The sequence below is a fragment of the Larus michahellis genome, chromosome 27 (assembly GCF_964199755.1).
Source record: "Larus michahellis chromosome 27, bLarMic1.1, whole genome shotgun sequence".
In the NCBI taxonomy this organism is placed as follows: domain Eukaryota; kingdom Metazoa; phylum Chordata; class Aves; order Charadriiformes; family Laridae; genus Larus; species Larus michahellis.
Window position 1 is genome coordinate 819,209 of NC_133922.1, and position 20,665 is coordinate 839,873.

Below are 20,665 nucleotides of genomic sequence, written 5' to 3' on the forward strand. Positions count from 1 at the left end.
TGGGTGGGCATGGGCAGGGGCCCTTTGAGGTGGGAGGAGGTGCTGAGGGCTGTGGGACAGAAAATGGCCGGGCGGGTCTGGAGTTAGCACCCCCAGCCTGCACAGCCCATGGGGAGTGGGGGGACGCCCACACATCCCCAGGGAGAGCCTGGAGGGGAGAGGGCTCCCATCCTGGTGCCTGTGACAGGCAGGGAGGACCCCAGAGCTGCACTCTGGGACTCGGCGCTCTCCTGACCAGTCCCATCTTGGTGGTTGAAGGGGCTGCGGAGGTGAGACTGGAGGATGGCAGCGGACGCTGTGCTGGGAGAGTGGAGGTAAAACACCAGGGCCAGTGGGGGACCGTGTGTGATGACTCCTGGGACACGAATGATGCTGCAGTGGTTTGTAAGCAGCTGCGCTGTGGGTCCTCTGTCAAAGCTCCTGCTGAAGCACACTTTGGGCCAGGATCTGGCCCCATTTGGATGGATGATGTTGAGTGTCACGGCACAGAGTCGGCCCTGTCTGACTGTAGACACAATGGATGGGGTCAAAGCTACTGTGGTCATGGTGAGGATGCTGGGGTGACATGCTCAGGTAAGGAGCCAATCTCTTCCCCACCTTTGGGACTGGGACAGGAGAAGGGACCTGGCTGTGCCCTCAGGGAGCAATGAACGGCTGCCAGGGCAGGGTCCTGTGTTGCTGGTCACACTGCCAAGCTGGGACTCTCATTGCTGGTGTCCCTGGTCCCTGAGGAAAGACCAGTGGGGTTCCACCCACCGCCGGGCCCCAAGATGGTTCATCCCACCGTCGGTTGGTGCCTGGGGCTGGGAGATGAATCCCCCTCAATGCCCCGCATTTTTTGTTGATTCTCATCTTTCTTCTCCAATTCAGCCAGCACCTGTCTGGCATTGCTGAGGGCCAGGTTCCCCTGTGCCAGAGGCACCGAGAGCTGCTCACGCGGCCACCCACAGCCCCAGAGAAGGGTGCAGAGTGGCCAGTGGCTTTTGGGTTGTGCCTTCTGGCAGGCACAAGTCCCTCAACCAAAGCAAAGGGGCCGTTCAAAGGGAAAAAGCCCTGTCCTTGGGCAGAGGAGCAGGGTGTGCCTGGTATATCTGTGCCATCAGCACCCATTGGGAGCTGCTGGGAGGGTCGTGGGGCTCTTTGCCTGTGGCCACCTTGCAGGGCAGGTGGGACATGGGTATGTAACTGCCAGAGGGCTGTGGGAACTCACAGGGTTCTTTGGTTACTCCAGGATTTGTCCAGCTGGTTGGAGGGGACAACCCCTGCTCAGGACGAGTGGAGATCCATGACGGGAGCCAGTGGAAAACTGTCTGTGACTCCGACTTTGGTCCCAAAGCTGCCGACGTGGTCTGCAGAGAGTTGCAGTGTGGCACAGCCCTGTCTGGTCCCGGGGCAGCTCACTTTGGAGAAGGGGCTGGTCCCACGTGGGACAGAGAGCTGCAGCGTGTGGGGAATGAATCCCTTCTCAGCTCCTGCCCCACGGGGTCCCCCAGGGACCGGCCCTGCCCCCACGCGAATGCTGCCGGTGTCACCTGCACACGTAAGGACTCAGGGCAGGGTGTTACCACCGGGGGTGTGCCGATGATGGGGGAGTAGGGACGGGACTGTGCTGTGCTGGGTGTGAGGACAGAAGGGGTGATCACAGAACCATAGGATGGTTTGGGTTGGAAGGGACCTTTCAATGTCATCTAGTCCAACTTGCCTGCAACCAGCAGGGACCTCTTCAACTAGATCAGGTTGCTCAGAGCCCCGTTAGACCTGACCTTGAATGTTTGTCTGCAGCCCTAAAAGGGTGCAGAAGGAGGAGAAAGGCAGGGTGTCCGTTTGCCCTCTACTCCACCACCCAAGGCAGCAAAAGCACAAGTCTGCCCTGTCTCATCCTTCTCTGTCCCGAGTTCACAGGGTTCAGGCTGGTGAACGGCAGCACGGCGTGTGAGGGGAGGGTGGAGGTCCATGTGCAGGGGACCTGGGGCACCCTCTGTGCCTCCCGCTGGGACCTCCTGGACGCCCACGTTCTCTGCCGTCACCTCAACTGCGGGTTTGCTGAGTCCATTCCTAAAGGAGGGCATTTTGGGAGAGGAACCGGCCCCGTCTGGAGAGACTCCTTCCACTGTGACGGGACTGAAGCCCACCTGGGAGAGTGCCCAGTGACTGCCCTGGGGGCCTCGCCGTGCTCCCATGAGAACAGCGCTGCTGTCATATGCTCAGGTGAGTGCAGGAAAACACTCGGTTACTCTGTTTTCCTCTTAAATGCTCCCAAAGCAGGGGACCCTGTGGCAGTGCAAGGCTCTGGCTCAGAAGGTCCCCACAGAGGGCTGGCGGCAGGCAGGTGAGCTCCAAGGCCCTCCTGCAAGGGTGCCAGAGCCTGGAGACATGCTGCAGGCTGCCGGGCTCCCCGATGCCGCCAAGGGCTGGGGCATGGCTGCTCTCCCCAGGCCCAGCTCGCTTCGCATCCCTGCGGCTGGTGGGTGGAGGAAGCCCGTGCGACAGGCGAGTGGAGATCTTCCAGCACGGGACGTGGGGCAGAGTCCTGGATGAGCAGTGGGACGTGCAGGAGGCCAGCGTGGTGTGCCGGCAGCTGCAGTGCGGAGAGGCAGAGGCAGCCTACAACCCCCCGAAGGCTCAGAGAGGGACGGGTCCCGTGGGGCTGCGCGGGGTGCGGTGTGCAGGGCACGAGGCCAACCTGACCCTCTGCAACACCTCCCTGCCTGAGAGAGCGCTGGAAGCAGGGATTGCCAAGGACGTGGGGGTCGTTTGCCGGGGTGAGTGGCGCTGCACGGCCCCCCCAGGCTCTGGGCTGGGTGGGCAGCCGGCCCTTGACGGCAGCCGGGGTTTCCTCCTGCTACAGGGAGCCGTCAGGTGCGGCTGGTGAACGGGCCTGGGCGCTGCGCTGGGAGAGTGGAGATCTACTACCAGGGCAGCTGGGGGAGCGTCTGCGATGACGGCTGGGACCTGTCTGATGCTGCCGTCGTTTGCCGCCAGCTGGGCTGCGGAGGGGCGCTGGAGGCGGTTGGCTCCGCTCGCTTCGGGGAAGGCTCCGCTCAGATCTGGCTGGAGAGCGTGAACTGCTCCGGGGCCGAAGCTGCTCTCTGGGACTGCCCGGCAGGGTCCTGGGGGCAGCACGGCTGCGGGCACAAAGAGGACGCAGGAGTCGTCTGCTCAGGTGTGTGCCGGGAGCTGTGGTGGGAGCCCAGCGCCCAGGCAGGCCGGGACGAGGGGAGAGCCGGACACGGCCGAGGCTGTTCCTTGCCAGCTCTGAGCCCCTGACAAAGGCCATCGTGGGGACACCCATGCACAGGTGCCCTCAGTCCCACCGGGGGTCCCTGGGGCGCTCCGCTGTCCCTGACGGGCAGCAGGGAGGGCAGGGGTGTCTGTCCATCAGGGACATTTCTCTGTCCGTGGGTGCAAGGGGGACTTGCTGGACGTGCCTTTGCCTGTCTGAGGGCCTGGCGGGTGCAGGGGTGTCCCTGCTCCCCCAGCCCCAGACCAGCCTGTTCCCCCTCGCTGCCTTTCCTCCCAGAGTTCATGGCCCTGAGGCTGGAGAACGGCACCAACTGCTCTGGGCGCCTGCAGGTTTTCTACAATGGGACGTGGGGGAGCGTTTGCTCCAACTCCATGACTCCTGAAACTGTGTCGCTGGCATGCAAGGAGCTGGGCTGCGGGGACAGAGGGTCCCTGGAAACACAACGGCCCCACGGCAGGCTGTCTGGCACGGCCTGGCTGGATCGTGTGGAGTGTGGGGAGAGAAACAGCTCCTTCTGGCAGTGTCCCTCCGCTCCCTGGCACCCGCAGTCATGCGACGACCTGCGAGATGAGACCCACATCACCTGCAAGGGTAATCCTGAGCTAGCCGGGCACCAGCATCCCCTGCGATCCTGCTCCTGGCTGGGCATGGACAAATTCCTGGGCCTGCAGGGGCCTTTCGTTTCCAAGCCAGACGCTTCTGCTGCTGGTACCAAAAATGGGACTTCCTCTCCTGGAGCCCCACACATTCACCAGCGGTTGCCAGCCGGGCTCCCAGCTTCGCCTGGTTGAGGCAGAGGTTTCTTGAGGCAAGGTCCCAGAAGGGAACAGCCAGGGCTCTGAGGAGTGTCCCTTCCATGGACACCCTCCTGCTGCTCTGTGACCCAGGGTCCCTTTGGGGCCGAGCAGTCAGGGTCCCCCACATTGCCGAGTGTGTGTCCCCTGAAGGACCGGGGTTCAACTGCTGCCATGGGTGGGTGGCACGAGCTGAGCTGAGCCCCGCTCTCTGCTGCACGCCCCCCCTGCAGCAGCCCCTTCACCACAGTGTTTCCCTCTGCAGGGAGTCAGCCAGAAACGCCCCCGGCCCCAATGGCTGCGTGCCCCAGCACCCCGAGCTGCACAGGCAGCTGCTCCTCTGCATGCCCCTCTCGCCTGGCAGGGCTCTGCCTGCTGTCCCGCGGCCCTGGGAGCTCTCTGCCTTCTCCAGACAGGGAGAAGATTCGTGCCGTGGGAGGGGAGAAGGGGTGCTCTGGCCGAGTGGAGGTGTGGCACCGCGGCTCCTGGGGGACGGTGTGTGACGACTCTTGGGACATGCGGGATGCCGAGGTGGCATGCAGGCAGCTGGGCTGTGGCCCTGCGGTGTCTGCCCTGGCCGAGGCTGCATTTGGGGAGGGGAGCGGCCCCATCCGGCTGGAGCAGGTGGAGTGCCGGGGGACAGAGCCATCTCTGCAGGACTGCTGGGCCCGGCCTGGGGACAGCGGTGCCTGCCGCCATAAGGAGGACGCGGCCGTGAACTGCTCAGGTGAGCGGCAGGGCTGGGACACCTCACAGGGAGCCCTTTTCCCCATTGGCTGCCATCACGGCTCCAGAGCTCCTGAGCGCAAGGCCATCCCTGCAGAGCAGGAGAGCCTTTTGCCGAGTGGGCAGCAGCTTCGGTGGGGCTGGATGTCCTCCAGCTTCTGCCCGCAGGGCCCTGCAGCCCCCAGGGGCACCTCCCGGGCTGCCGGCTCTGTCCCTGCTCTGGGCCCTGCGCTCCTTCCTGGCCGTGCTCACCAGTCATGCAGGAGGGGCGATTTGGGTGGGATGTGGCAGGGATGTCTGCACATGCACACGTGCTCACACCGTGCACCCAGGACAGCAGCACCAACCCCTCCAGCAGATAACCCGTCCTCCCCACCAGCGCCGGGTCTTCTTGGGGCCAGGCTGTGACCCACAGCCGGAGGGAAGGGGCTCCTTGCTGGGCTGTGAAACTCCCAGGAGGAGGCACCGGGGTAGCGGTGGGGCAGGAGGCTGGGGAGGGCTGTCATTCACCCACTCAGGTGGGAGCTTCCCCATCCCTCATCCCCTGAAACCCGGTACGTAATGGGGGTCAGGACTGGGGTGTGCCGGCCCCTCACCTCTCCCAAGCCTGGTGCTGCCCTTTCTGTGTTCCTGCCATGCAGATCCCACGCAGGGCCGTCTGACCGTCAGCAGGAGAGTCTCATTGCCCATCATCATGTGCATCATCCTGAAAGCCGTTCTCTGCCTGTTCCTGGCCCTCCTGGCCGGGCAAGTGCGAAGCGCCAGGGCTGGGCGCAGAGGTGGGTCCCTTCCCAGGGGAAGATGCTGCTGGCAAGGCCAGGGGTGCCGTGGGGTGTCAGTGAGCGGGAGAGGCAGAGCTGGGGGGACAAGAGTGCGTGCTCTCTGCGGGATCCCATCCCCTCTCTGACCATCCCTGGGCCAGCCCTGCCTCTGTCCACGGGCTCTGAGAGAGCTCAGGAGCCCTTCCCCGAGGCCATGTACGAGGAGATCGGTTCCAGCCCAGCATGGCAGAAGCAGGCAAGGTTCAGCGGCTCAGGTTGGTGTGTGTCCCTCATTGAGGACACATCTACAGTGCTCTTTCCCCTGGCTGCCACCCAGGGTTGACCCCTGCAGCCCCCTAACCCATGGTTCGTGCGGTTGTGGGGCTGTTGGATCTGTGTGGGGAGCACCCATGTCCTGGGCCCAGGAGAGAAGCTTTCTCCCCATCTGCTCTGCGCGTCCCATTTGGGGACAGCCCCTCTCTGCCTGCCCCTGCACCCTGGGGGACACCTGAGGGGTGAGGGAAGGGGCTGTCCCAGGGCAGCTCTGGCAGGCCCTTGGAGATGGGCTTTGTCCCAGGGCAGCAGGGTGAGCCCTGAGCCCTCGTCCCCGTGCAGCCGTGGCTCTGTGGGTCCCACGTCCCCAGCAGCACTGAGCACAAGCTGGGTCAGCAGAGCGCACTCCCCTCACACCTGCTGGGCCTCTCTCCAGGCTCCTATTCAGAGGGGTCCCTGAGCAAGCTGCAGCCCTACCCCGGGGACAGCAAGGAGGAGGATGGTCTGGGGTCAGCACCAGGTAATGGGGGCAGGAAGGGGTGGATCTCTCCTCCCTGCAGACATGTGATGGACAGCAGTGTCACTGAGCGTCACCCTCGGAGCTGGGAGGACGGGCGGGATCTCCTGTGGGGCTGCAAACACCGACGTCGGAGCCCCACGTCCCTGCGCATCCTCCCATCCTCTGCTCTGCAGAACGCATCTTCTCACTGTCACCAGCTCTCCTCTCCTTTCAGACATCCCTGTCCTGCCTGGAGGTGACCCAGCTGATGGCTATGATGGTGCCAGGGAGGTTTCTGACCCTGGGGAGGATCCTTCCCCTGGGCAGGAAGACTGGGAAATGCCCAGGGTGGCAGAGGAAGGATCCGGACCCACGGATACCCCTGGAGGTGAGAGGGAAAGAAAGAGCTGCTGGTTCCTGGGGTGGCATCCCTGGCATTGGATAATTCGCTGTCACAACGAGAGCCCAATGTGCTGGGGTGGGGGAACCTGCCCCAGGAGTTTTTCCTTGGGGGGACTGTGGGTGGGAGAGGGAGCTGAACGTCTCAGGACTGGTGAGGAGAAGGGAGGAAGGTGACGTACAGCCCAGGAGAGGCACCCCATGGGGTGAACATGCAATGGCCTGCCTTGCTTCTTGCAGGGCCAAACCTGCTCTCCCAGAGAGGTGCTGGTGCCCCCGGAGCTAAGGGGGATGGCTGGTCCCTGTCCCCAGAGAGCACGGGCTATGACGATGCTGAAGAGGTGTCTGTGGCACATCCCCCTGAGGACACAGAGGCTGTGACACCGGAGCTCAGTGCACAACAGTCCCTGAGCCCCGGGCCAGGAGAGCCCGTCCCTGCAGTGCAGCTGGGGGCAGCCAGGAGGGAGGAGAGGTCTGTGCAGCTGGGAGAGCCGTGAGCACCAGGGAACCCTCTCCCTTTTCCCACGGGCAGCAGAAACTGCCAGGGGTTTCCTCGATTTTGATTCCCCTGTTTTTACACAGGGGCCCCCATATCGGTTCTTATTAAAAGCCTTTGAGCCAGAGCTGTGCTTGCCTGCCCAGGTGCTTTAGTGTCTCCCCAAGGGTGGCTGGAGGAAACCAGAGCCCAAAGACATGGCGGTGGGGAGGGGGCACGTCTTGGGTGGGTGTGTGGTGCAGGGCAGTGAGCTGAGCTCAGGTCCAGCACAGCTGCCCGCCTCTCTCCTGAGAGGGGGCTCCAAAGAGGCAGCGCACACAGCCCTCCTCACCCCACAGCCAGACCCTGGCTGGGCAGGGCAGGCCCACAGTGCCTGCAGAGGGCCAGAGGCTCCAGCTCCAGCCTTTCCATCATTTATCAACTATCTTGGTCAACAGGGGAGGTACCAGATGACTGGAGGGTGGCTAATGTGACGCCCATCTACAAGAAGGGTCAGAAGGAGTGTTGTGCGAAAAGGGGCCAAGCGGTTTTGGCAGAAGATAAACCCCCTTGCGTTCTAATACTCCTCACCGAGGTGGGAGGCCAGGTGCGGCTAGGTTTAAGTTCTGAGTGATGCCCAATTCAGCACTATCAGCCCAATCGCTTTTAATATGTATTAAACTATTACGATTTGGATACACTAATAGTGGACTGCACCTTCAGTCTAGTCGTGCTCCTGAACTAGCACGGCCTCTCTCAAGTTTTGGTCGCGTTCAGTGAGAAAGCGAAACGACTAGCTACTTAAATAGTGCAGTTTATTTAAACAACAGATATACAGGTTCTTTAGGATTGCCAGTGATAAATACACTGTCTACAAAGCACGTGCAAATAAAGATATTGTTAAGTATACAAAGGTGCGACAAAATTATAAACGATACAGCCTGGCTATAAATGTAGGGTAGAGATTCTCTAGAGAAATTTCTAAGTCCCGAGAAAGCACTCGGTGTAATCGCAGTCTTACCCAAAGGCGTCCCTATGGGGGGGAAGAGAGGCTCAGCCCGTCGACTGATCCCGGAAATCAGCGGTGGAATTCTTCGCGATGGTGTCTTCCCTGACATCCCCTCTCTCTTGGGCTATTTTTATACTATTTTTTTATCTTCAAAGTGGAGTTTGAGTGACTTTAGTCATACGTACTTTTATTATGATTAATGTATTCAAGGAGGAGTGTTCACACCTCGGGGGCGGATAGCCTCCGGGATGGAGGTGTGTTTTGGTACATTGTGCTGAGCAAAGTTCGCACAAAGGACAGCATTTCATCAACATTTGATGAAATGTTGGCTTGGGTAGCGTGTAGGCCGCTTATCTGTTCTGTAGTACCATCTCGTCCCCATATCTGCTATTCGTCACAAGGAAAGGCCACAGAACAAGCGCGTTCCGTTCCGTCCCTTGTGTAGTTTCACAAACAACATGAGACAGGGAATCACAGATGTGGCATTCTTCGTGTGCTGGCTGCGGCTGTATTCTACCTCAGAAGCCTCTTGATTTTATGACTTTCCTTAATGTGTGAACAATGCTGTATTTTTGTATTCTTGGCCAATTTAGTAATTATTCCAGAAGGAGGATGTGGGGAACTACAGGCCTGTCAGCCTGACCTCGGTACCAGGAAAGATCATGGAGAGGATCACCCTGAGTGAGCTCTCATGGCAAGCGCAGGGCAGCCAAGGGATCAGGGCCAGCCAGCAGGGGTTTAAGAAGGGGAGGTCCCGCTTAACCAACCTGATCTCTCTCTATGACCATGTCACCCGCCTTCTGGATGCGGGGAAGGCTGTGGACGTTGTCTATCTGGACTTTGGCAAGGCCTTTGACACCGTCCCCCACAGCCTTCTCCTGGAGAAGCTGGCGAATCCTGGCATAGACAAGTGTACTCTTCGCTGGGTAAAAACCTGGCTGGATGGCCGTGCCCAGAGAGTTGTGATTAATGGGGTGAAATCCTCTTGGCGGCCGGTCGCCAGTGGTGTCCCTCGGGGCTCAGTTTTGGGGCCAGTTTTGTTTAATATCTTTATCAATGATGTGGATGAGGGGATTGAGCGCACCCTCAGTAAGTTTGCAGATGACACCAAACTGGGTGGGAGTGTTGATCTGCTGGAGGGTAGGAAGGCTCTCCAGAGGGCCCTGGACAGGCTGGATCGATGGGCCAAGGCCAACTGTGTGAGGTTTAATAAGGCCAAGTGCCGGGTCCTGCATTTCGGTCACAACAACCCCAAGCAACGCTACAGGCTTGGGGAAGAGTGGCTGGAAAGCTGCCCGGCAGAAAAGGACCTGGGGGTGCTGCTGGATGGCCTGCTTCACATGAGCCAGCAGTGTGCCCAGGTGGCCAAGAAGGCCAACAGCATTCTGGCTTGTATCAGGAACAGCGTGGCCAGCAGGAGCAGGGAAGTGATGGTGCCTCTGTACTTGGCACTGGTGAGGCCTCACCTCGAGTGCTGTGTTCAGTTCTGGGCCCCTCTGTACAAGAGGGACATTGAGGTGCTGGAGCGTGTCCAGAGGAGAGCGACCAGGCTGGTGAGGGGTCTGGAGACCAGGGCATATGAGGAGAGGCTGAGGGAGCTGGGCATGTTTAGCTTGGAGAAGAGGAGGCTGAGGGGAGACCTCATTGCCCTCTACAACTCCCTGAAGTTGTAGAGTCTGAAGTTGGGAGTCCCTGAAGTTTGGGAGTCCTGGTGGACAACAGGATGACCATGAGTCAGCAATGTGCCCTTGTGGCCAAGAAGGCCAATGGCATCCTGGGGTGCATCAAGAAGAGCGTGGCCAGCAGGTCGAGGGAGGTCATCCTCCCCCTCTACTCTGCCTTGGTGAGGCCGCACCTGGAGTACTGTGTCCAGTTCTGGGCTCCCCGGTTCAAGAGGGACAGGGAACTGCTGGAAAGGGTGCAGCAGAGGGCTACAAAGATGATTGGGGGACTGGAACACCTCTCTTATGAGGAAAGGCTGAGGGATTTGGGTCTCTTCAGTCTGGAAAAAAGACGGCTGAGGGGTGACCTTATCAATGCTTATAAATACTTAAAGGGTGGGTGTCAGGAGGATGGGGCCAGGCTCTTTTCAGTGGTGCCCGGGGACAGGACAAGAGGCAATGGGCACAAACTTGAACATAGGAAGTTCCACCTAAACATGAGGAGGAACTTCTTTACCCTGAGGGTGACAGAGCACTGGAACAGGCTGCCCAGAGAGGTAGTGGAGTCTCCAACTCTGGAGACATTCAAAACCCGCCTGGACATGTTCCTGTGTAACCTGCTCTAGGTGACCCTGCTCTGGCAGGGGGGTTGGACTAGATGATCTCCAGAGGTCCCTTCCAACCCTATGATTCTATGATTCTATGATTCTATGAAAGGAGGGTGTAGAGAAGTCGGTGTTGGCCTCTTCTCCCAGGTGAATAATGACAGGACCAAAGGAAATGGTCTGAAGCTGCGGCAGGGGAGGTTTAGGTTAGATATTAGGAAGAATGACTTTACTGACAGAGTGGTCAGGCACTGGAACAGCCTGCCCAGGGAGGGGGTTGAGTCACCATCCCTAGAGGTGTTTAAGGAACGTCTAGACTTGGCATTTCAGAGCATTCTCTGAATGGCACAGATTGCAGGTTGTTGGGGTTTTTGGGGATTTTTTTTTTGTGTGTGTGTGTGTATGGTTGGACTCGATGATCTCAAAGGTCCTTTCCAACCATGAAGATTCTATGATTCTATGATTCTATGATTCCCTGAGGCTGGGCATTCAGGGAAGAACCCCCTTGGAGATGCTGGGGATGGAAGCCAGGATCTCCCACATGCAAAGTGGGTGCTCTGCCACTGAGCTACACCCTCTGGAGCCTTCCCAGCAGGAGACACTCTCCTCCCATGAGGGGTCTGTGACAAGCACAGCCCCTTTGTCCCCTGGGTGCCCAGGGACCCTCTGCAGGAAACAGCACTTGAGCCCTCCTGAGATGGGGGAAGTCCGCACTGCCTCTCCCCTGGGGCCTGATCCCAGCACAGGGCTGCACTGCAGAGCACTGCCCCTCCAGCGTCTCTGAAGGGCGATGGGGCAGAAGGAGGCTCTGGCTGCAGGTGCTGCTCCCACGCTCTGGCCCCCTCCAGGGCCAACGGAGAGGAGAAAACTCCTGAGCCTCCTCTGCCCCCCAGGGCAAGGGCAACCCCCCTGCGTGCCACATCTGGGCGCAGCGGAACAGGAGGAGAAGTACAACAAGGTGAGGGACATGCCCTCCCTGGGGTGAGGTGCCCCCAGGCTCTGATGGCACCCCAGGGTGTGCGATGGGGCAACATGGGGGCAGAAAGCTTACACGCCCTCATCCATGTAGCGGGCCTCCTCCTGCACCCCTCTGCCCCACAGCATCCCTGGAGGTGGGGTGAAGGGCAGGTGTCCATCTCCATGGGGCTGATGCCCAGAGAGGAGCATATTGGCGTGTTACCAGTCATTGGAGCAGGAGGGCAAAGGGGGCCAAGAAATTCTGCTCAGGACAGCGTGTGACTAAACAATACCGATGGCCATGCACTCCGGTGGGTGATCCTCAGCGTGGCTTTGTCAGCTGTCCTGGGCACATCAGAGGTCTCACTGCAACACCCCCCCGGGGGAAGGATGCTGCCATTCAGGCCGCAGCTCCAGGGAGTGCCTCTCCCTGAGACTATGGGTCCAGTGGCCTCTGCTCTGGGAACTGAAGACAAGGTGCAGGAGGCGCCTGAGGAGGGGAACAGACTCTGCACCATTGAGCATGACAAAGAGGAGAGGAACTGGGTCGTTCCGAGACCCCGCAGAGGACACATCCCGATCCTGTGGAGCAGGGAAGGAGGCACAGCTGGAGACCACCCCAAAGCAGCCCTGAGTGGAGAGTCCTGCCCAGGGGGAGGCTGGGGACTTGTGGGGCTGGAGGAAGGCTCCTTCTAAGGCGCAGATGTGCAGGTCCAGGGCAGGGACAGTGCTCTGGCAAGAGGTGAAGGAGCAAGCAGGGCTGGGGCAGGCTGGAAGGCGGCAGACGGGCTCTGCAAAAAGCAGAGGGAGAAAAATCACTGCTGAAGCCCAGGGCTGAACCAGGCACCTTTAGATCTTCAGTCTAACGCTCTCCCAGCTGAGCTCCTTCATCCCTGCCCCAGCAGCCCTTGTCCCTGGGCCACCCCTGCCGGGCCCCAGGCTGACACAGACGAGGAGTTCTCCTCAGGGAGGTTCCCAGGGAAAAGTTGTGCCCAGCCCCAGACAGAGGGGACCGGGTCCCTCCCTGCCTCCAAGCCCAGGTGGGCTCCAGCTTTGGTGGAGGCCACGTTACGCTGGGCGTGCCAAGATGTGTGTGGGCCTCGTACAAAGGGGACAGTAGTGAAGGTAAGTGGGCAGGCCAGGCATGTGCAGCTGCAAAGGCTGAGGGCCAAAGAAGCATAGGACCGATGGAAGACCTTATCGCCTGGAAAGCCTCCTCCCACACATTTTTTCCCTTGCTGAGCTTTGCTGCTTCGTTCCCAGCTCCTCTCCCTCCTTCCTCCTGAGCAGTGCAGGGCGATGGGGAATGGGGGTCCTGGTCAGTCCATAACAATTCCTCTCTGCTGCTCCTTCCTTCTACCACTTTTCCCATGGGGTCCCTCTTACAGGCTACAGTCTTTCGAGATAAACCTGCTACAGCATGGGCTCTCCTCAAGCTGAAATTCTTTCAGGAAATATCCAACCTCTCCAGTGTTGGGTCCTCCACCAAGTGCAGGGATTACCTCCTCTGCTGTGCTCCTCTCCTTAGGCTGCAGGGAAATACCTGCTCTACTGTGGTATTCTCCACAGGCTGCAGGAGACCATCTGCTCTGGCACTTGTAGCACCTCCTCTCCCTCCTTCTTCACTCACCCTGGTGTTTTCAGGGCTGTTTCTCACACTGCTTTTTCCCTCACTCCTCTCCCACTCGAGCACTTGTGTCCTCTCTTAAATACGCTCTCACAGAAGTTCCACCACCCTCGTTGATGGGCTCAGTTTTGGCCAGCGGTGGGTTTCTTTTGGAGACGTCTGGAACCAGCTCTGTCTGGCACGGAAGCAGCCCCTGGTCTCTTCTCACAGAGGCCCATCCCTTCAGCCCCACCACTACCAAACCCTGGAGATGGACACCAATTCCACAAGCCCTGGCTCTGCACCACAAACACTCTGGTGAGAGTCCTCACCCCACATGGGCACACGGTACAAGCTGCACTCCGAGGATTTTTCCTCCTGGGCACTTTCCAGCCCAGCCCAGCTCCCTCCAAGCTCTGCCACCTCCCCTGCCCTCTCTCCATCCCAGCCCAGTCTGCGCTGGCCCAACAGCAGAGCCTGCCCCAGGGTGCTGCAGAGCTCTGGGCACTCGCTCCACAGCCACAGCCCCTCTGAAGGGCACCGCAGCTGCTGGGGGGCAGAGGAGGGTCAGCCCCAGAGATGGGGGGCATGTGGGCACAAGGCAAAGGCAGTCAGTGGGCCCCTGTGTCCTCCTCCCCAGGATATTCTGAGGGGTCTGCAGCCCCTCACTGCCATCCCCTCTCCCCAGCCCAGTACAAGAGCCCTGGCCCTGGGGACCCTCAGGCAGCTCCTGCCGCCCCAGTGACAGAGTGGCACTGGGACAGCCTGCCCCAGGCTGCTGCAGCCAGAAAGGTCTTCTCATCTCCCGTTTATTCAGCCCTGCTGCTGATGGGTCTCAGACAAAGAAGTTGGAGCTGGTTCATGTATTTTATTTAAACACACAGAGAGACTGAGTCTTTATTTACAGAAATGTTTTGTGTCACAGCCGAGAGGTGAAAAGTTAAGGAGGAGGGGAGGAATAGTGAATGCTTGTCACACCAGATGCTGTGAATCCTTTGCAGAGGAAGGTACACAGTCTATGGCTGATGAAAAAATGTCCAATCAGTTTCCTCAGGGCATCCTTGAGCTCCTGGTTCCTCATGCTGTAGATGAGGGGGTTCACTGCTGGAGGCATCACCGAGTACAGAAACGACAGCACCAGATCTAAGGATGGGGAGGAGATGGAGGAGGGCTTCAGGTAGGCAACTACGGCAGTGCTGGTAAACAGGGAGACAATGACCAGGTGATGGACGCACGTGGAAAAGGCTTTGTGCCGTCCCTGCTGTGAGGGGATTCTCAGCACAGCCCTGAAGATCTGCACATAGAACACCACAATGAAAACAAAACACTTAAAGAATAAACAGGCACCAAACACAATAAGCCCAACTTCCCTGAGGTATCATTTGTTCCCGAGGTACTGCCAAAGGAGGAAAGCACACTCACAAGTCAGGACAGCTCTGAGCAAATCTCTTCCCATTGCCTGCCCTTCCAAACCCAAGCCCCGAAAACACACTTTGCCTGTGTCCTTTTTTGCGGGAGCTTTCTGCATTGCCCTTGTTGGAGCTCTCATTGTTGCTGGCCAAGTGTGCCGTGAGGAGCAGAGCTCTGCTTGTGGGCTCCCAAGGAGTCATCCCTGCTCCACAGCAGCGGGGATTTGGGAAAGGGGTTACAGCTTCTGCCATTCACTAGTTACCTCATCTGTGATCCACTTGTAACGCAGAGGAGCTGCTCAGCATATTCCTGCAGGAAAACCTCAGGGAAACTCCTGGTTGTCCTCAAAGTGCAGTGACATGAGCAGAGCTGGCCCAGAGCAGGCGGCGAGGAGCGGAGCTCCGGCCATGCACGGCTGGCGGCGGTCCGGGCCAGGTGCTCCCTGGCCGCTGCGTGGGCGGTGACAGCGGTGGGGGGAGGCGCCGGTGGCCTTCCTGGGAATGAGCAGCTGATACTTGGCTCTGCTTTTCTTCCCGCTCTGCTCTGCTGTAGCTGAACACTGAACTGCTGTCCCCGAACACCCTGGAAGCACTCTGGACTAACTGCGCGTCCGTAAGATGCCAGCGGTGCGTGTGTCAGCTTCTACAAGAGTGGGGGTGGCTCTCTCAACGTTGCCAACAGTGAATGCACAGCTGGTGGCTGCTGCCTCTTGTTAGGGCTGAGGCGTCCCTTCCTGGTGCATCTGGAGCAAGAACAGGGCCAGCACGATGAGCTGCCTGGGCACCTCTTGGTTTGCACATACAAACTGTGCTGCAGTGCTCAGGAGCAGCAATTTGTTGCGCTTTGATCATAAATCACCGTGCCGTGTAAAAGGGAGTGTGTTGTGTCGCTCCTGGTGTTCCTGTGCGTCGGAGGCGCTCACTTGGCAGGCGCAGCACTGCAGCCAGCGCCGTTCCATGACAGCGCTTGAAATCTGCATCGTGGCTCCCAACGGCAGAAAGCTGCGTCACCATCCCAGGGAAGCCCAGAGCAGAACTCACGCGCAGAGGCGACAGGAGCCCACAAGCCCACTGCCTGCTGTATTTCCCACTGGGCTCTGAGGGGGGAGAGCGGAACTGGGGGCTGTGATTTGTCAAGGGGATGCCCCCTCTGTCCCTGTGACCGCCGTCCATGGCCAAAACAAAGGGAAAAAAACCCAACACAAAATAACATCAAGGGCTTTTTATTAGTTAAATAAGAAATCACTTTCTGGAGAGCAGCTGTCCCTGCCCAGCTGCCCGGCTCCTGGGTCTGTCCCGCGGGGGCCTTGGTGCGTGAGGGAGGTGGCAGTCGGACGAGTCGCTCTTGCTCTCCGCTGCCTTGTGCAGCCCGGGCTGGTGCTGTGCTGGCCCTGTCAGGCAGCAGGGGTGGCAGGAGAGAGCAGCATGAGCTGGGGTGGGGGCAGTGGGGGGGACACGGGTGGGGAAAACCCAGCACCTCGTGTGAGCCCTGCCCTCCCCGCTGCCCCTTCACACCCATGGGATCCTCTCCCCAAGCCAGCCCCGGCCGTACCCTCTTTGTCCGTGAGCACGGGACTGTCCAGCTGCTCCCTGGACATGCCGCCGTCCTTTGCCAACAGGTCCACCATGTTGCACTGGGAATGAGAGAGCGGGCTGGCTGAGCCACGGGGCCGAACTCGGCATCCCTTGGCAACCCTCCCACGGCCAGCTCTCCCTGGGGAAACTGAGGCACAGATGCCCCCCTCGCCCCTGCAGAGGCTCGGCCTCAGTGGCCCCCGCCGTATCCCTACCTTTGTCATCCCTACCTTGTTGGGGAGCAGGAGCGGCTGGAGGCGCCGGGGGAGCTGGAGGCCCTGGCGGCGCTGCAGCGGGGTGGTGACAGTGTGGCGGCCCCCGCAGCTCCGCGGCACAGTGGGGTACTTGACCTCGGCTGGCGGCTGCCTGTGGGACGGGGTACGCGGATGCTCAGTGCCCGGCACCGTGGCAGCCCGTGCTTCAGCCTGCTACGGCAGGGAGGGGGCCAGGGGCTGCTCCCCGCTAGGGTCTGTCCCTCCCGGCTCCCCTCCGCCTGCTGCAGGAGACCCCCCGGCCGTCCTGCTGGATCTGCTCTTTCCCCACAGCCCCCGGGAGCTGGCCGTGGCAGTGGCAGGTCCCTGCACCCCACGCCAAGGACAGCAGGAGGCAGGAGCTGGGCTGTCCCGGCTGCAGCGCTTGATTTCAGCAACTTGTTTGGGAGAAGGACCCTGACCTCCCTAAGCCCGAGGTCAGGCTGAGACCAGACACAACTCATCGCACGTGGCTTCAGCGCCCTTGAGACAGAGACTTGGGCCAGACGGGCAGCGAGGGGGGGCTGTAAAACCCCTCAGAGGCGGGGTAAGCACAGCTGACCCTCTGCAGCACAGCTCTGCTCCCCTGCCCTGCCCAGGTCCGCCCGGACCCCACCGCCCCCACCTGGGGAAGAGCTCTCCCTCGCCGGGGCCAGGCCACCCTGCACCCCAGTGGGACGGGGATGGGTCCCCGTGTCCCCTACCTGTGCTCGTGCTGCTGTTCCTGCTCTGGCTTGAGAATGGTACGGGGGTGCTCGGCGAGGCGGGGGGACAGCGGCGGCAGGGATGGGATGGTCACGATGTGCCTGGGGAGGGCAGGAGCCGTAGATGGGTGACGCGGCAGTGCCCTGAAACCCATGGGCTTGTAGCCCACGGCACCCCCTGCTCCCTGGGGAGGGCTCTGCGTCCCCCTGCTGCCAGGCAGGGCCGCGAGGGGGCTGGGCAGGGTCAGACCCCCCAGGCAGAGCCCCGAACCCCTGTGCCTGGCACGGCGGGGCACTGCCAGCACCCATCGCCCCCCCGTCCCGCCCACAGCGCCAGGTGCTACTCACGGGCCAGGCACCGACATGTCGAGGGGCCGGTCGCAGGACAGGCAGTGGAAATGGGTCAGCAGCGGGCTGGAGTGGGGAGAAAAGGGCTGGGTGAGCTCCTGGGGGGGACACAGGCAGGCAGCTCGCAGGCAGCAGCGAGGTGTCCCTGAAGCCGCCGCCGTCCCCATTGCACTCACTTCTTAATGCCAGCTGCATCATCAGCCCCTGCCTGTGAGCCCTCCTGGAGCTGCTTGAGGTTGCTCTCCCAGTGCCCCTCCAGCTGCTTCTGCAGAGCCCCCAGCTCCTGGCGGTCCAGCTGTGGACAGGTGCCCCCCCTCAGCCAGCTGCCCCGGGATGGGACATGGTGGTCCCCGGCTGGGACAGCTGGCAGAGGGATCCTCGGAGGGATGCCAAGCCCTGAAGGAGCAGGTTTTGCGTGGCAGAGACGAGACACCCCTCACCTTGGAGGCCACCTCTTCACTAAGCTCTTGCTGGACCTTCTCCTGGCCCGTCTGCCGGCTCAGCACCTCCTCGAGCATCTCAGTCAGCCGCTCCATCCTTGTGTCGAACTCGCTGCGGTTGACTTTGCCAGCCAGGCTGGTTTTGTCTGCTTTCTAGCAAGAGGGAAGGGCAGGAGAGCGGTGGGGAAAGGACGAAGGTAGCCTAGGCAGGGCCAGCTCGTGTTGGGAGGAGAGGGAGAAGTGGCTACGTGGCCCTGCTTGCCCCATCACCCCCATGGGGTTGGTGCCAGCCGCCAAAGGGACCCGTGGGGAGACAGAGGGACCTGGCGAGGGACGCGCAGCCAGTCTGGAAATCTTCCCTCCCCCCGGCAGGTTCTGCCACCAAGCACCCAAGGGACAAGGGGTGATTGTCACCCTGCCTGGGACCCCCTTGGCTGCTGCTGGGGACCCTCCAGGCCATACCACATCGAGTCCCAGCATCAAGTCACTCTTGTCCGCTTTGCCCTTCACCAGCTTCTCCAGGGACTGGAACAGAGCCTGCCAACACAGAAAGCACCCCATGATGCCACGGCAGCGTCGCAGCTGCCTCCCGGCCAGTTCAGCGCCCCCCATCCACCTCCCACCCCCCTTAAAAACCTGCGGGAAAGGGACAAACTCCTTGTGGTGCCCAGGCTCTGCCTGGAGGATGCTCTGACCCCGTGGGCCTTTCAGCCACCCACCTTGGTATCTTGCTGCTGCCGCTGACTGTCACGCAGGAGGTTCCCCACGACGGAGCTGAGCTTTTCGTAGCTGCCTTGCACCTGCACAAGGGTGGCCTGGACGCGTTTCAGCACCTCCTCATCCTGCTGCAGGGAGGAAGATGACAGGGCGGTGCTGTGCAAGGGGGGACTGGCTGCCCCGTGGCGACAGAGCCAGGTTACTTGGCCGGTGGCCAAAGGCTCTCGGTGCCAGCAGGACATTTGCACCGAAGCTTTCATTTCCTTCCGTGCTGCTGACTTGTACAAGGCAATGTGGGGAGCAGCGAGGGGCTCCCCCATGTTACAGCACAGCACGACCAGCCAGGGGAGTCCCGGCAGCCCCCTCCCAAGCCCCCCATGCCGCCATCTCCCTACCTGGTTCTGCCTCGGCAGCTGCCTCGGCACCTTGCCCACCGCCCGCCGGGACATCAGGGAGTCCACCACCTCCTGGAGCTTCTCGTAGCGCTGCAGGAGCTGCCCCACCTGCGCTCCGGTGTCCCCACAGCAGGCAGGGCATGCTGCCTGCGCCTCTGCCTGCTCCTGCCCTGCGCTCTCCATCGCCTTCAGCTTGTCCTGCTGCAGGAAGGGGAGAAGGGATCGGCTCTCAGATGGAATGGATGCAGCCAAGAAGCCAAGGTGCTGTGGAGGCTCGATGGCTGCAGCCGGCCAGGGGCCGTGGCCGGGAACCCTGCCAGGACCCCCCCACCCAGCCGGCGGGCAGTGGGAGCGCTCCCCCTAGACCTCACCTGAGCCTGCATCAGCTCGGCCACCTCTGTCACCAGCTGCTTCAGCGTGGCCTCGGTCATGTCCTGGTGTTCTCCCAGCTCCTTCAGCTCACGCTTTATCTTCTGTAACTCCAGCTCCTTCAGCTCCAACACCTCTTGCTTTATCTCCTGCAGTCCCAGGTCCTTCAGCTCCAGCACCTCTTGCTTTATCTCCTGCAGTCCCAGCTCCTTCAGCTCCAGCACCTCTTGCTTTAACTCCTGCAGTCCCAGCTCCTTCAGCTCCAGCACCTCTTGCTTTAACTCCTGCACTCCCAGGTCCTTCAGCTCCAACACCTCTTGCTTTGTCTCCTGCAGCATGGACCTGGCCAGCAAGATGGGTGCACAGGCAGGCTTAGCCTCATCGGGGCCACTCAGGGGGGTGTCCCTCGCCCCCCAGACTGGGATGCTCCCAGCCACTGGGCTCCCTTGCAGCCCCATGGGGTAGCAAACCCTCTCCCGTCCTCTTACCCCAGTTGCAGGGCGATCTGGTCGCTGCCATCTGCTCTCCAGTCCGCTCCAGCCACCCACGACTTTCCAAGGGCATCCTCCAGCTGCCTGATCTGGGAACGGCGGTGGTGGCAGAGTCAGGGCATGGCACCCCGTGCTGTCCCTTTGCGGGGCGGGGGGGGGGGCCCTTTGGCTGCCCCCTCCCTCTCCAAATCCCCCCTGGCCTCCCTGCAGCCCCCTCGGGCACTGCCACCGGCTCACCTTCTCCTTCACCTCCTGCAGCTCGCTGGCGAGGCTCTGCAGGGAGGACACCTGACCCCGGAGGGCGATGCTGTTGTCATCTAGAGGGACATGGTCCAAGGGGACATGCTGTCAGTGAGGGGGTCTCGCCCTTGGGGCCAGGCTCTGAGCACGATGAGCCCCCAGCCCAGGGTGTTCCCACGCTAAACACCCCCTACCAGCCCCCTCAGGGTTCCTACCTCCCTCCGGGAAGAGCAGGTGCCTCTGCTCACGCTCGGCGTGGTCTGACTTGGTGGCTTCCAGGTGGGCCACCTGCTCCTTCGGGTGGCCAAGCTGCCCAGACTGGCGGAGAGCCTCCACCGTCTCCATGCCAATGCCAGAGGCACTGCTGGAGGCTGAGGACCCCCAGGGCATTGCCGGCTCTTGCAAATGGGACATGCCGGGGGATCCTAGCTGCACCCCTGGGGTGGCGGTCCAGGTGCCAGGGGACCCTGGCTTCTCTCCTGGGCTGGTGGTCTTGATGCCAGGGAATGCTGCCTCCATCCCTGGGGTGGTGCTCTGGGCGCCAGGGGCCCCTGGCTTCTCTCCTGGGCTGGTGGTCTTGATGCCAGGGAACGCTGGCTGCATGCCCGGGGTGGTGATTTGGGTGCCGGGGGATCCTGGCTCCGTCCCCTGTGTGGTGCTCGGAGTGCCAGGGGCCCCTGGCTGCATCCTGGGGGCTGTGGCGCTGGCGTCAGAAAT

The 20,665-nt window shown here is 61.1% G+C and overlaps 2 protein-coding genes across 2 annotated transcripts in view; one reads left to right on the forward strand and one right to left on the reverse strand.

Annotated features, from left to right (window-relative positions):
• Positions 1–20,665, reverse strand: part of LOC141735010 (scavenger receptor cysteine-rich type 1 protein M130-like) — a 452,930-nt gene that overhangs the window by 78,913 nt on the left and 353,352 nt on the right.
• Positions 462–11,431, forward strand: LOC141734992 (scavenger receptor cysteine-rich type 1 protein M130-like). Its single transcript, XM_074567406.1, has 7 exons — positions 462–573; positions 2,849–3,163; positions 3,521–3,835; positions 4,451–4,765; positions 5,406–5,515; positions 5,713–5,800; positions 11,340–11,431. The coding sequence occupies exons 1-7, from the start codon at positions 462–464 to the stop codon at positions 11,429–11,431; spliced, it is 1,347 nt and encodes a 448-aa protein (XP_074423507.1).